This window comes from Corticium candelabrum, chromosome 11 (assembly GCF_963422355.1).
Source record: "Corticium candelabrum chromosome 11, ooCorCand1.1, whole genome shotgun sequence".
Taxonomy (NCBI): Eukaryota; Metazoa; Porifera; class Homoscleromorpha; order Homosclerophorida; family Plakinidae; genus Corticium; species Corticium candelabrum.
Window position 1 is genome coordinate 7,446,812 of NC_085095.1, and position 12,500 is coordinate 7,459,311.

The 12,500-nt window shown below is 38.8% G+C and overlaps 3 protein-coding genes across 3 annotated transcripts in view; 1 reads left to right on the forward strand and 2 right to left on the reverse strand.

Moving 5' to 3' along the window:
- The first annotated feature begins 617 nt into the window (after nucleotides 1-617).
- Nucleotides 618-2,333, forward strand: LOC134187260 (poly [ADP-ribose] polymerase 2-like). Its single transcript, XM_062655377.1, has 8 exons — nucleotides 618-665; nucleotides 742-857; nucleotides 950-1,025; nucleotides 1,096-1,185; nucleotides 1,247-1,371; nucleotides 1,539-1,621; nucleotides 1,695-1,720; nucleotides 2,178-2,333. The coding sequence occupies exons 1-8, from the start codon at nucleotides 618-620 to the stop codon at nucleotides 2,220-2,222; spliced, it is 609 nt and encodes a 202-aa protein (XP_062511361.1). The 3' UTR covers nucleotides 2,223-2,333.
- On the reverse strand, nucleotides 2,304-7,972 carry LOC134186940 (uncharacterized). The gene is made up of 4 exons (XM_062655040.1): nucleotides 7,677-7,972; nucleotides 3,797-5,872; nucleotides 2,747-3,729; nucleotides 2,304-2,477 (listed from the first exon to the last, which is right to left on the reverse strand). Exons 2-3 carry the CDS (start codon nucleotides 5,649-5,651, stop codon nucleotides 3,071-3,073), a joined length of 2,514 nt encoding a protein of 837 aa, XP_062511024.1. The 5' UTR covers nucleotides 5,652-5,872; nucleotides 7,677-7,972; the 3' UTR covers nucleotides 2,304-2,477; nucleotides 2,747-3,070.
- The window catches only part of LOC134187261 (malignant fibrous histiocytoma-amplified sequence 1 homolog), a 7,844-nt gene continuing 1,910 nt past the window's right edge, over nucleotides 6,567-12,500 (reverse strand). The window contains exons 2-3 of the mRNA XM_062655378.1: nucleotides 7,207-7,285; nucleotides 6,567-6,647 (exon numbers count right to left, since the gene is read on the reverse strand). Of these exons, the coding sequence (XP_062511362.1) occupies nucleotides 6,567-6,647; nucleotides 7,207-7,285 (160 nt within the window). The remainder of the gene's footprint in view (nucleotides 6,648-7,206; nucleotides 7,286-12,500) is intronic.

Here is a 12,500-nt window from a genome sequence, read left to right on the forward strand (position 1 = left end):
TATGAGAAAAAAATTATGTTTTGTGTTTGTCTGCATGCACATGCGCGTCGACCTGTGCTTGTTTGCTAATTTTCAACCGGACCACTTCCAAACTGCCGGCTACGGTCCTGTAGTAGTCTACCTTAAGCCATGCATGAGCAACAAAAGGGCAGCAACAGTGAGACGAGAGGGAGAGGGAGAGGGAGAGGGAGAGAGAGAGAGAGCAGAGAGTGGCAACAGAGTGAATGTGTGTCTCCACATGACATGTATCTTTTATGCAAATTGCATATCCTATGGATATCGCAATCGTAACATATGCATATTGCTATCCTATATTAGGGCGTATCTTCACTTAATTAACTCCACCCTATTTTAACACCTACTCTAATCCCCAGTTATTTTGTAGTCTACCCCAAATCTCACCCGAGTTAACCCTGTGAAAACACGCTCATTGATTGCTTTCTTTTCTAAAAACGTTTGACAAAGTGTCCCGTCAATTCTTGTCGGACCTGACAAATGCTAGAGTTGGTTTGGAAAATATCGGATGTCCGGCTGTTATTTCCAGGCCTGCCATGCGTGTGATGAGTGAAATGACCATGCAGATGACGATTGAATCGACAGACGGTATGCTTCACTAAATGTCAGGTGACTCCTCTAGACAAAGAAGTGGCTGCACGAACGTACAAGTTTAGAAACAGACAGACAGGCTGACGAACAGGCAAGCAACAGACAAAGTGTAAACAAGTGTGTTTGTGTGTTTAGCTTGTTGAGCGTTACGTTAAAACAACACACGCCAAGACTCACGATCAATACATTCTGGATGTTCTCGACGTTTTCTTTATCGACAAGAAGTCGACATTCACCGACATCGGCAACAGGTAACCACACGACACAGTCACGACATCCTTCTATCACTCATTGCACAAACATCCATCATATCAGGCAGGCAGCTCTTATGGCATGGCTCTAGGCTGACCGATTGGGTTGACATTCTGAGTGAAGGTCTCAAGATTGCACCCCCAGAAGCACCAGTCACAGGCTACATGGTATTACATCAGCTGTTTATGATATTTTAATGTGTGATTTTTTTTATGTTTTTGTTTCATTTTGGAAAAGGTGTCTATTTTGCTGATATCTGTTCGAAGAGTGCAAACTATTGTTTTGCTACTCGCTCCAAAAAACGTCGGTCTTCTTCTACTTTGTGATGTTCGTTTAGCATGGTCGTTGTTTGTAGATTGTTGGTGTAATTGATGGCTGTGTGGTGTAGGTATCATTGGGGACAACGAATGATTTGTTAGCTGCAGATTATGATGCAGATCAGCTGCCTCGTGGAAAGCAGAGTGTTATGGGGAAAGGAAGGATTGCACGTGATCCAGGGAATATACACACAATGTGAGGAGACAGATTGAACAGATTGAGACAGATGGATGGACAGACAGACAGACAGATGGACAGATAGATAGATAGACAGACAGACAGACAGATGGACAGATAGACAGACAGATAGACAGACCTACAGACAGACAAACACACATACATACAAATTTATATTTGTGCAGGTCTGATGGTTGTGTCGTTCCTCTCGGTCCAACTTGTGATACCAAAGTACATAACCCACACGGCTACACACTCAACTGCAACGGTGAGTCAACCGTCCTACGCACCTCTCGTGATCAGCCACGGACAACAGACTAACATTTGTATTTTCGTCATAGAGTACGTCATATATGATGTGAAGCAGGTAAGATGCACGAATGTAATACACAACTCCATCTATCAATAAAACAAATAATGATTAATTAGTAACTAATACCTATAATAATATAATTAATTATTATTGATATTTAATATAATACAAAATAATATAATTAGCATAAGAATTTGATGTGTAGTCACTAAAGTGAATGAGAGTTGGTCGACTAGAATCCTGATGCATACATACATGCGTACACTGTGTCTGATATGGACAACAGGCATGAGTTTGTTTGTGTCTGTCATGGTTATCTAAGACGTGTGTCCTCAATTTAACATGTTTCCATGTTTACAGGATTGTTGATATTGGAGATAAAATATTACAAAATTAATAATTAATTATTTAAATAAATAAATAATTAATTAAATACATAAATAATTAGAAACATTAAATGCAAATATTTACTTCAATAGACACATGAGGGTGACACGATGTTTTCTTGTAGATCAAGATGCGTTATCTGGTGAAGCTGAGATTCAATTTCCAATAGCTATCAGCAGTTCAATACAAAACAACTAAACTTTTGTCTTTACTGTATCTTCTATATACACTATTTGTACAATAACTTCCATTATAATGAGTGTTCATCTTGTAAGAAGAGGCTGAGGTTTGTGTGTCTGTCCTTCACTCGTGGTGTGATATCATGCTGTACAAGTCGACATAAATGAACGTATCGGTGGCTGCTTGACATCCTGCCACATCCAGTCAATGATGAAATATCAGAGATGATCAAGTTGAAGTGAACCTAGAGACACAATCGACGTCTCATTGGTGTGTATTTGATATACTGAATAATATGTGAGTCAAGAGACACTCAAGTGGTCGATTTATGTTCTAACTATCTTGTGATTGTTTGTGCTCAGTTGTATGTCTCTGTTTTTGTATGTCTGTTGCTTGTGTGTCTGTCTGTACTTGTGTTGCTCTACAATTGTTTTCTTTCCACTCACACTCATGCATACACATTTGAACTCAACAGATTCACCAACAGTATGTCATCCAACTTAATAATGTTACCTTGTTCTAAGGCAGTTACATCATTGCTTTGTGTGTAATTTCAATCAGGTGTGTCAACCTATCAATAACCATCTTGTTCACAAACAATCCACTCTCATCAAAATTTTCTTATTTTCTGATGATATTTTCTCCTGGATGATAATCTTCTACATATATTGTAGCTGCACACAATGATAAGGATGTTGGTTCGCAGCAAGCAAAGTGTGTTGTCTTGTTTCTCTTATTTCCCTTTTCCCGTCCACATATAGATAATTACTTCTTTATTTCAGAGCAAACAACAATTGTTATGGATACGATTATCACTCTGTATGATTCAAGTTCCAATCAGTTTGTGCCAAGCTTAGACTTAATCTCTCTCCTGACTATTCCTCCCACTCCAGCTTTATCACAAGCGACCAACAACTGCTGAACTGTAGCATGTTGGGTTTCACCTGTCCAGGCTGACAAAACTTTATGTAATTTCTCTTTGTATGTGTAAATTTGTCGTTCACACTCCCTTAGGACTCCTTCTGAAACAGCAAGGTATATACCTAGTTCATGCCAGCGATGTCCAACGTTTTCAGCTACTATTTCTTTGATGAGTGGAGTGACCCTGTCAGAGTCACCAGGTGGAGTCGTCTTCTCAGATGCTGCATCAGGCAACATCAAGTAACTCAAATGCTTTTGAGGTTCAGATGGAATGCGAGCAACAAGTAGAGCATCATACAATTCACATACCATCAGTTGGTTGTCTCTTAACTCTAACCACTCACTTAATATGCGGAATGCTGGTGGCTGGACAAAACTGGAGTCAGAAATGTTTTGCTGTAGCTTTGATAACTTAGACTCAGACTGGTCAGAACCAAATATGATACTTGTTAAGGAAGGCCAGAACTCTCCAACATCTGCTGCTATCTGGTGGAGATCCAATCGATCCACTGGAGTTGCACTTTCCGAAGACAAAACGTGACATAAAGGAATACCTTTCTTTACACTTGGACACACTAAATAAATACAAAACTACACATAAACACATTCTATGTGAAGACAGGATTCGTGTTTGTTGTTTACCCTGTTGTACTGCTTGGATGTGTTTGGACATCTCTGCACTGTATCTTCCTGCTACAGCATCTACAGCAAATGTTCCCCACGATTCATTTGGCACAAACTGCTTAGGTCGACCGAGGGGAGACTTTCTACTTGTGCTAGAAGAACTTCCACTGTAGATGAATCTATCAGGGAGAACACCAGGAACAGACTGGAGGAGATCCTCCATGTCTGACACACAACGAAGAAGAACATGCCACAATCTGCCAACACTGTGATGTGACTTGACTACTCTACCACTGAGACATATAGAGCCAGGTGAAGTATTCTTGCTGCAATTGATAAGCAAAGTCACTGCACCATAACACATCAGCAGTCCACTGCTCCAGTGACGAATAAAATTGGAGTGACGATGGCAACGAGCAGACAGTCGTTCAAACAAACCCAATGGACGTTCATATGCAAATGAGTATTCCACTGCAACTTGTATGACTCCATGTGGTATATCTAGAGGCCAAAGTTCATTAACATCCTCTGGTTTCTCATCATTGAGTAACCATGGCAACAACAAGCCAACATTATGTTGTTTTAGCTTAGAAATCATTTCTTTGCAACTGTCTGTTTGCTCTTGATGACGATTTTGTTCTATTGTGTGACCAGATGAATCTGATGTCGGGTTGGTGCTACTTGGCAGAGCTAAAGTGATCTGACGTCTTCCCAGAGCTTGTGCCAGTTCCTGAACTACATCATCTGATGAGCCAGTTAGATAACCAAAGTCGAGAGCAAGAAAGAGCTTAATAAACACGTCAACATGACGATCTGCAGTAAGATGGAACTCACTCCACAGTGCCAGCAGCATAGATATCCTAGCAATGCCATTAAAAACAAGATCACTTTTCATCTCCTTAAACTTCTGAGGACCTACATCTACCCCAATAAACCGATAATCATATTCTAAAGATTCGTGATCATGTCTGAAAACAGCCTTAAGTAAAGTGACCACAGATGGTGGTACAGGAAAGAGAACTTCTGCTAAAGTCGGGTGATGAGAGTAATACAGAATGCTTCCTACCTGGTTCAGGTAGTTTAGCAACTCACGACAGCTTTCTTCTGTCAGTCCGTGCTCTACACACAGTTGCATTGCATAAGAGACATCTGTAATGGGGACAGACGTGTGAGGTTGTGGTGTAATCAACTTGTCTTCTACAGTCACCCATGATGATGGCAGCTCTGTGTGCAGTGAAGGTATCAGCCTTTCATTACCACACAGTTGTCTTAAATGAACCTTCACACTGACCACACCCTCGTGTGTAGCTGCACTCGTCAATAGCACATTTTCTTCAACAGTTATTCGCTGAAAGTCGAAAAAGTGAAGACGTTCTGATACGTATTTGTTCTTTGGAGAATCACCAGTTGCAATGATCCGTTTCATTCGATCAATCTCAGCTTGTCTGATCTTCAAGAATTGACGTAGACAAGTGTGCAGATGTTCACTCCACTTTCTACTCATTTCTTCTCTTGACATGTCGATCATCAGATCAACTTTACTCACAACAATAGCAATGTGAGCTCTGCTGTTTCTGTCATACACAACTTGCAGGAAATCTGCAATATTTTGTCGAAAACATTGTTGAGTAAACTTATACTGATTGCTGTCAACAACAATCAATACCAATGAATTGTCACTGATGAACAGCTGGTTAGTTAGCATGTACGCTCTATGGCCACCACAGTCAAGGAGTTTGCATTCTATTTTATCATCCAGCTTCATCACTTTTTCTACTACCCCTATAGTTCTCTCATCTGGTTGTGCCAGAAATGGTTTACCACTCTCCAGTGCTTCAACGAAGCTTGTTTTTCCTGCCATTGTAGTTCCCATCACTAGAATCTTTATTCTGCCACGTCGCACTCCACCCACCTTATCCAGCTCACGGAAATATTCTCTTATAACATGAATGCCTTGCTTGCACACTTCAATGGGTGGAAACACTAATGGGCATCCATCCACTTTCAATTCCTTAAGTTTGGAGCTAAAGACAAATTCCTTAGGAAGATGAGTGACTGAAGTTCCTGATATGTAGATTTCTTCAATTGTGACTTCTACAAGTACATATGACAACAATTGTTAAGCAAAACAAACTATTCAGTAAACAAGTACATATGGTGTTGACTGAAACCCAATAATCATTTTACAAAGAAACAAATACAAGTAAGTTTCAATCACTTCATTCATTAGGCATTCTGTCTTATCATCTTGTAACACACTTCACCTCTGTTTTACTCCATTATCTATTATGCTATAAACTCTTATCTGTTAGTCTACTAAACACAACATTTATCATATTCACATCACAAAGCAGCAAACTTGCCAACTACATGCATGCCACACTTACCATCCATAATTAAGACTAAATCATCCAACACTCTAGTTTAACCTTACAAATGTAAATAAGTTAATGACTAACTAAAATGGTTACCGATTTTATTGTACAAGTGCAATCGACAATGTGAAACGCAACTAATTTATTAGTAAGTTACTTATTGATTAGCAAACAATGACATATCATCTATAAACCTATTTCGTTGCATGTTGTCAAGTGTATTCATACTGTTGCTAGGATTATTTTTAGAGCATCGAGGCATTACACATAGCAACGGGTTAATAAACATAGTAACAGTGTATTTACACGTGAATACACGTAAAAACCTCTGTATTGTAATGGCTCAAATGTTTGTTAATATATAGAATGTGGCAAGAGAGAGGCAACATGCAGAACAACATGCAACAAAACACTTAGAACATGGCAGGATCGACAATACCACAAAACTCCCCTCCACTACTCAGGCTTCCCTCGAAAATTAGCCTTTGCTTTGCCTATACAACACCATACTTCATCACATTTTATACACAATTGTAACTACCCGTCACCTCTCACTCTTACTGACATAACTCACACTCCAACAATTCTCCAACAATTACAGTCAAACAAGTGAAAGTTAACTAGCCTACTTATGCCTATTAATTAAGCTGATTGGCTGATACGAATGTGACCTTACAAAAGTTTAAGATAACATATGTTATAAATACTATACTTGATTAAACAAATAATTATCGCTTTCATAAACGACACTTTGAACACACATGCTGGACAAATGACAATGTAGCATCAAAAATGTTTGAACACTACAACTGTTGAACATTATCTAAAGACCACAAGAACAAGAAAGGCAAACACACAGACAAACTTTCAAGACCATAAAATATAAGTACCGTAAATGGTAAATGCCAGAGATGCTTATTAATGTATATCAAACAAATCTATAGCCTTTGTGCTTGATTAAGAGCCCAAGAGCCTAGTCAAACAGAGGCGCTGCGAGGCTTCAACAAGACAATTTTAGTTATGAAGTTGACAGTACCTAATTCCACAACCAACCATCCCAGCTCCCAAACTATCAACCATTGAATGATACATGTACTTATCAGATCCCACCTGTCGAAAACTTCTCTCACATCTTCCCCATATGACATCAAATAAGCAGATTTGGCCAAATATAGCCTTGCCAAATTAGCTAAAGTAACAGTGCAAAACAAGGAAGGACAATAATTTGGGCAAAGACACTTAACTCTCTAATTTTGTTTGTCAACAACACTTAAGTTGTATTGTGTTTGATATACCACACTGGCTGGCTTTACAGACAGCCACTTATTCACACATTTAAGAGTAAATTACTACTATGACAACACACAAACTGAACAAATTTTTCTTATTATTAGAAACAAGCAAACTTGTTTCAGAGTAATAATGCATAATATAATGAATGTCACTCAAGAAAGTATTGTATATCACTAAATTAGTGGTATCTTTCTCTAGTTATAACAGTCACAAGTCATATTACTATTTACCTGTATTTGGTACACTTTCTATACCACAATTGCTTAGATCCAATCTCCACAAGTTCAGTCCATTCCATATATTGTTGGGAAGACACAACAATCTCTTGTTACCAGATAAATTCAATGTTCGTAAATGTTTCCACTGCAAACATGAAAATGTGGGAAATACTTCTAGTTTGATTTCTGACAAATACAGCTCTTCTAGATCATGAAGATCATTCAATTCAGCTGGCAGCTGCTGTATGTTACACTCACTCAAATCTAACTTTTTCAACTTGGTAAGACCTGTACATGAGAATGGCTGAAGATTTTTGTTCCCTGACAAATTCAGCTCTTCTAGATCATGAAGATCATTCCATTCAGCTGGCAGCTGCTGTATGTTACACCAACAAAAATTTAACTTTTTCAACTTGGTAAGACCTGTACATGAGAATGTCTCAAGATTTTCGTTCCATGACAAATTCAGCTCTTCTAGATCATGAAGATCATTCCATTCAGCTGGCAGCTGCTGTATGTTACACCTACTCAAATTTAACTTTTTCAACTTGGTAAGACCTGTACATGAGAATGGCTGAAGATTTTTGTTCCATGACAAATCCAGCTCTTCTAGATCATGAAGATCATTCCATTCAGCTGGCAGCTGCTGTATGTTACCCACACTCAAATCTAACTTTTTCAACTTGGTAAGACCTGTACATGAGAATGACTGAAGATTTTTGTTCCATGACAAATCCAGCTCTTCTAGATCATGAAGATCATTCCATTCAGCTGGCAGCTGCTGTATGTTACACCAACTCAAATTTAACTTTTTCAACTTGGTAAGACCTGTACATGAGAATGTCTCAAGATTTCTGTTCCATGACAAATTCAGCTCTTCTAGATCATGAAGATCATTCCATTCAGCTGGCAGCTGCTGTATGTTACACTCACTCAAATTTAACTTTTTCAACTTGGTAAGACCTGTACATGAGAATGTCTCAAGATTTCCGTTCTCTGACAAATCCAGCTCTTCTAGATCATGAAGATCATTCCATTCAGCTGGCAGCTGCTGTATGTTACACCTACTCAAATTTAACTTTTTCAACTTGGTAAGACCTGTACATGAGAATGTCTCAAGATTTCCGTTCTCTGACAAATCCAGCTCTTCTAGATCATGAAGATCATTCCATTCAGCTGGCAGCTGCTGTATGTTACACCCACTCAAATTTAACTTTTTCAACTTGGTAAGACCTGTACATGAGAATGTCTCAAGATTTCCGTTCCATGACAAATCCAGCTCTTCTAGATCATGAAGATCATTCCATTCAGCTGGCAGCTGCTGTATGTTACACATACTCAAATCTAACTTTTTCAACTTGGTAAGACCTGTACATGAGAATGGCTGAAGATTTTTGTTCCATGACAAATTCAGCTCTTCTAGATCATGAAGATCATTCCATTCAGCTGGCAGCTGCTGTATGTTACACATACTCAAATCTAACTTTTTCAACTTGGTAAGACCTGTACATGAGAATGTCTCAAGATTTTCGTTCCATGACAAATTCAGCTCTTCTAGATCATGAAGATCATTCCATTCAGCTGGCAGCTGCTGTATGTTACACTCACTCAAATTTAACTTTTTCAACTTGGTAAGACCTGTACATGAGAATGTCTCAAGATTTCCGTTCTCTGACAAATCCAGCTCTTCTAGATCATGAAGATCATTCCATTCAGCTGGCAGCTGCTGTATGTTACACCCACTCAAATTTAACTTTTTCAACTTGGTAAGACCTGTACATGAGAATGTCTCAAGATTTCCGTTCTCTGACAAATCCAGCTCTTCTAGATCATGAAGATCATTCCATTCAGCTGGCAGCTGCTGTATGTTACACCCACTCAAATCTAACTTTTTCAACTTGGTAAGACCTGTACATGAGAATGGCTGAAGATTTTTGTTCCATGACAAATCCAGCTCTTCTAGATCATGAAGATCATTCCATTCAGCTGGCAGCTGCTGTATGTTACACATACTCAAATCTAACTTTTTCAACTTGATAAGACCTGTACATGAGAATGTCTGAAGATTTTCGTTCCATGACAAATTCAGCTCTTCTAGATCATGAAGATCATTGCATTCAGCTGGCAGCTGCTGTATGTTACACCAACTCAAATTTAACCTTTTCAACTTGGTAAGACCTGTACATGAGAATGTCTCAAGATTTCCGTTCTCTGACAAATCCAGCTCTTCTAGATCATGAAGATCATTCCATTCAGCTGGCAGCTGCTGTATGTTACACTCACTCAAATTTAACTTTTTCAACTTGGTAAGACCTGTACATGAGAATGTCTCAAGATTTCCGTTCTCTGACAAATCCAGCTCTTCTAGATCATGAAGATCATTCCATTCAGCTGGCAGCTGCTGTATGTTACACTCGCTCAAATTTAACTTTTTCAACTTGGTAAGACCTGTACATGAGAATGTCTCAAGATTTCCGTTCTCTGACAAATCCAGCTCTTCTAGATCATGAAGATCATTCCATTCAGCTGGCAGCTGCTGTATGTTACACTCACTCAAATTTAACTTTTTCAACTTGGTAAGACCTGTACATGAGAATGTCTCAAGATTTCCGTTCTCTGACAAATCCAGCTCTTCTAGATCATGAAGATCATTCCATTCAGCTGGCAGCTGCTGTATGTTACACTCACTCAAATTTAACTTTTTCAACTTGGTAAGACCTGTACATGAGAATGTCTCAAGATTTTCGTTCCATGACAAATTCAGCTCTTCTAGATCATGAAGATCATTCCATTCAGCTGGCAGCTGCTGTATGTTACACTCACTCAAATCTAACTTTTTCAACTTGGTAAGACCTGTACATGAGAATGTCTCAAGATTTTCGTTCTCTGACAAATCCAGCTCTTCTAGATCATGAAGATCATTCCATTCAGCTGGCAGCTGCTGTATGTTACACTCACTCAAATATAACTTTTTCAACTTGGTAAGACCTGTACATGAGAATGTCTCAAGATTTCCGTTCCATGACAAATTCAGCTCTTCTAGATCATGAAGATCATTCCATTCAGCTGGCAGCTGCTGTATGTTACACATACTCAAATTTAACTTTTTCAACTTGGTAAGACCTGTACATGAGAATGTCTCAAGATTTTTGTTCTCTGACAAATCCAGCTCTTCTAGATCATGAAGATCATTCAATTCAGCTGGCAGCTGCTGTATGTTACACATACTCAAATTTAACTTTTTCAACTTGGTAAGACCTGTACATGAGAATGTCTCAAGATTTTCGTTCTCTGACAAATCCAGCTCTTCTAGATCATGAAGATCATTCAATTCAGCTGGCAGCTGCTGTATGTTACACATACTCAAATTTAACTTTTTCAACTTGGTAAGACCTGTACATGAGAATGTCTCAAGATTTTCGTTCTCTGACAAATCCAGCTCTTCTAGATCATGAAGATCATTCAATTCAGCTGGCAGCTGCTGTATGTTACACTCACGCAAATTTAACTTTTTCAACTTGGTAAGACCTGTACATGAGAATGGCTGAAGATTTTTGTTCCATGACAAATCCAGCTCTTCTAGATCATGAAGATCATTCCATTCAGCTGGCAGCTGCTGTATGTTACACACACTCAAATCTAATTTTTTCAACTTGGTAAGACCTGTACATGAGAATGGCTGAAGATTTTTGTTCCCTGACAAATTCAGCTCTTCTAGATCATGAAGATCATTCCATTCAGCTGGCAGCTGCTGTATGTTACACCAACGAAAATTTAACTTTTTCAACTTGGTAAGACCTGTACATGAGAATGTCTCAAGATTTTCGTTCCATGACAAATTCAGCTCTTCTAGATCATGAAGATCATTCCATTCAGCTGGCAGCTGCTGTATGTTACACCTACTCAAATCTAACTTTTTCAACTTGGTAAGACCTGTACATGAGAATGGCTGAAGATTTTTGTTCCCTGACAAATTCAGCTCTTCTAGATCATGAAGATCATTCCATTCAGCTGGCAGCTGCTGTATGTTACACATACTCAAATCTAACTTTTTCAACTTGGTAAGACCTGTACATGAGAATGTCTCAAGATTTCCGTTCTCTGACAAATCCAGCTCTTCTAGATCATGAAGATCATTCCATTCAGCTGGCAGCTGCTGTATGTTACACCCACTCAAATTTAACTTTTTCAACTTGGTAAGACCTGTACATGAGAATGTCTCAAGATTTCTGTTCTGTGACAAATCCAGCTCTTCTAGATCATGAAGATCATTCCATTCAGCTGGCAGCTGCTGTATGTTACACTCACTCAAATTTAACTTTTTCAACTTGGTAAGACCTGTACATGAGAATGTCTCAAGATTTTCGTTCCATGACAAATTCAGCTCTTCTAGATCATGAAGATCATTCCATTCAGCTGGCAGCTGCTGTATGTTACACATACTCAAATTTAACTTTTTCAACTTGGTAAGACCTGTACATGAGAATGTCTCAAGATTTTCGTTCTCTGACAAATTCAGCTCTTCTAGATCATGAAGATCATTCCATTCAGCTGGCAGCTGCTGTATGTTACACCCACTCAAATCTAACTTTTTCAACTTGGTAAGACCTGTACATGAAAATGTCTCAAGATTTTCGTTCTCTGACAAATCCAGCTCTTCTAGATCATGAAGATCATTCCATTCAGCTGGCAGCTGCTGTATGTTACACCCACGCAAATTTAACTTTTTCAACTTGGTAAGACCTGTACATGAGAATGTCTCAAGATTTTCGTTCCGTGACAAATTCAGCTCTTCTAGATCATGAAGATCATTCCATTCAGCTGGCAGCTGCTCTA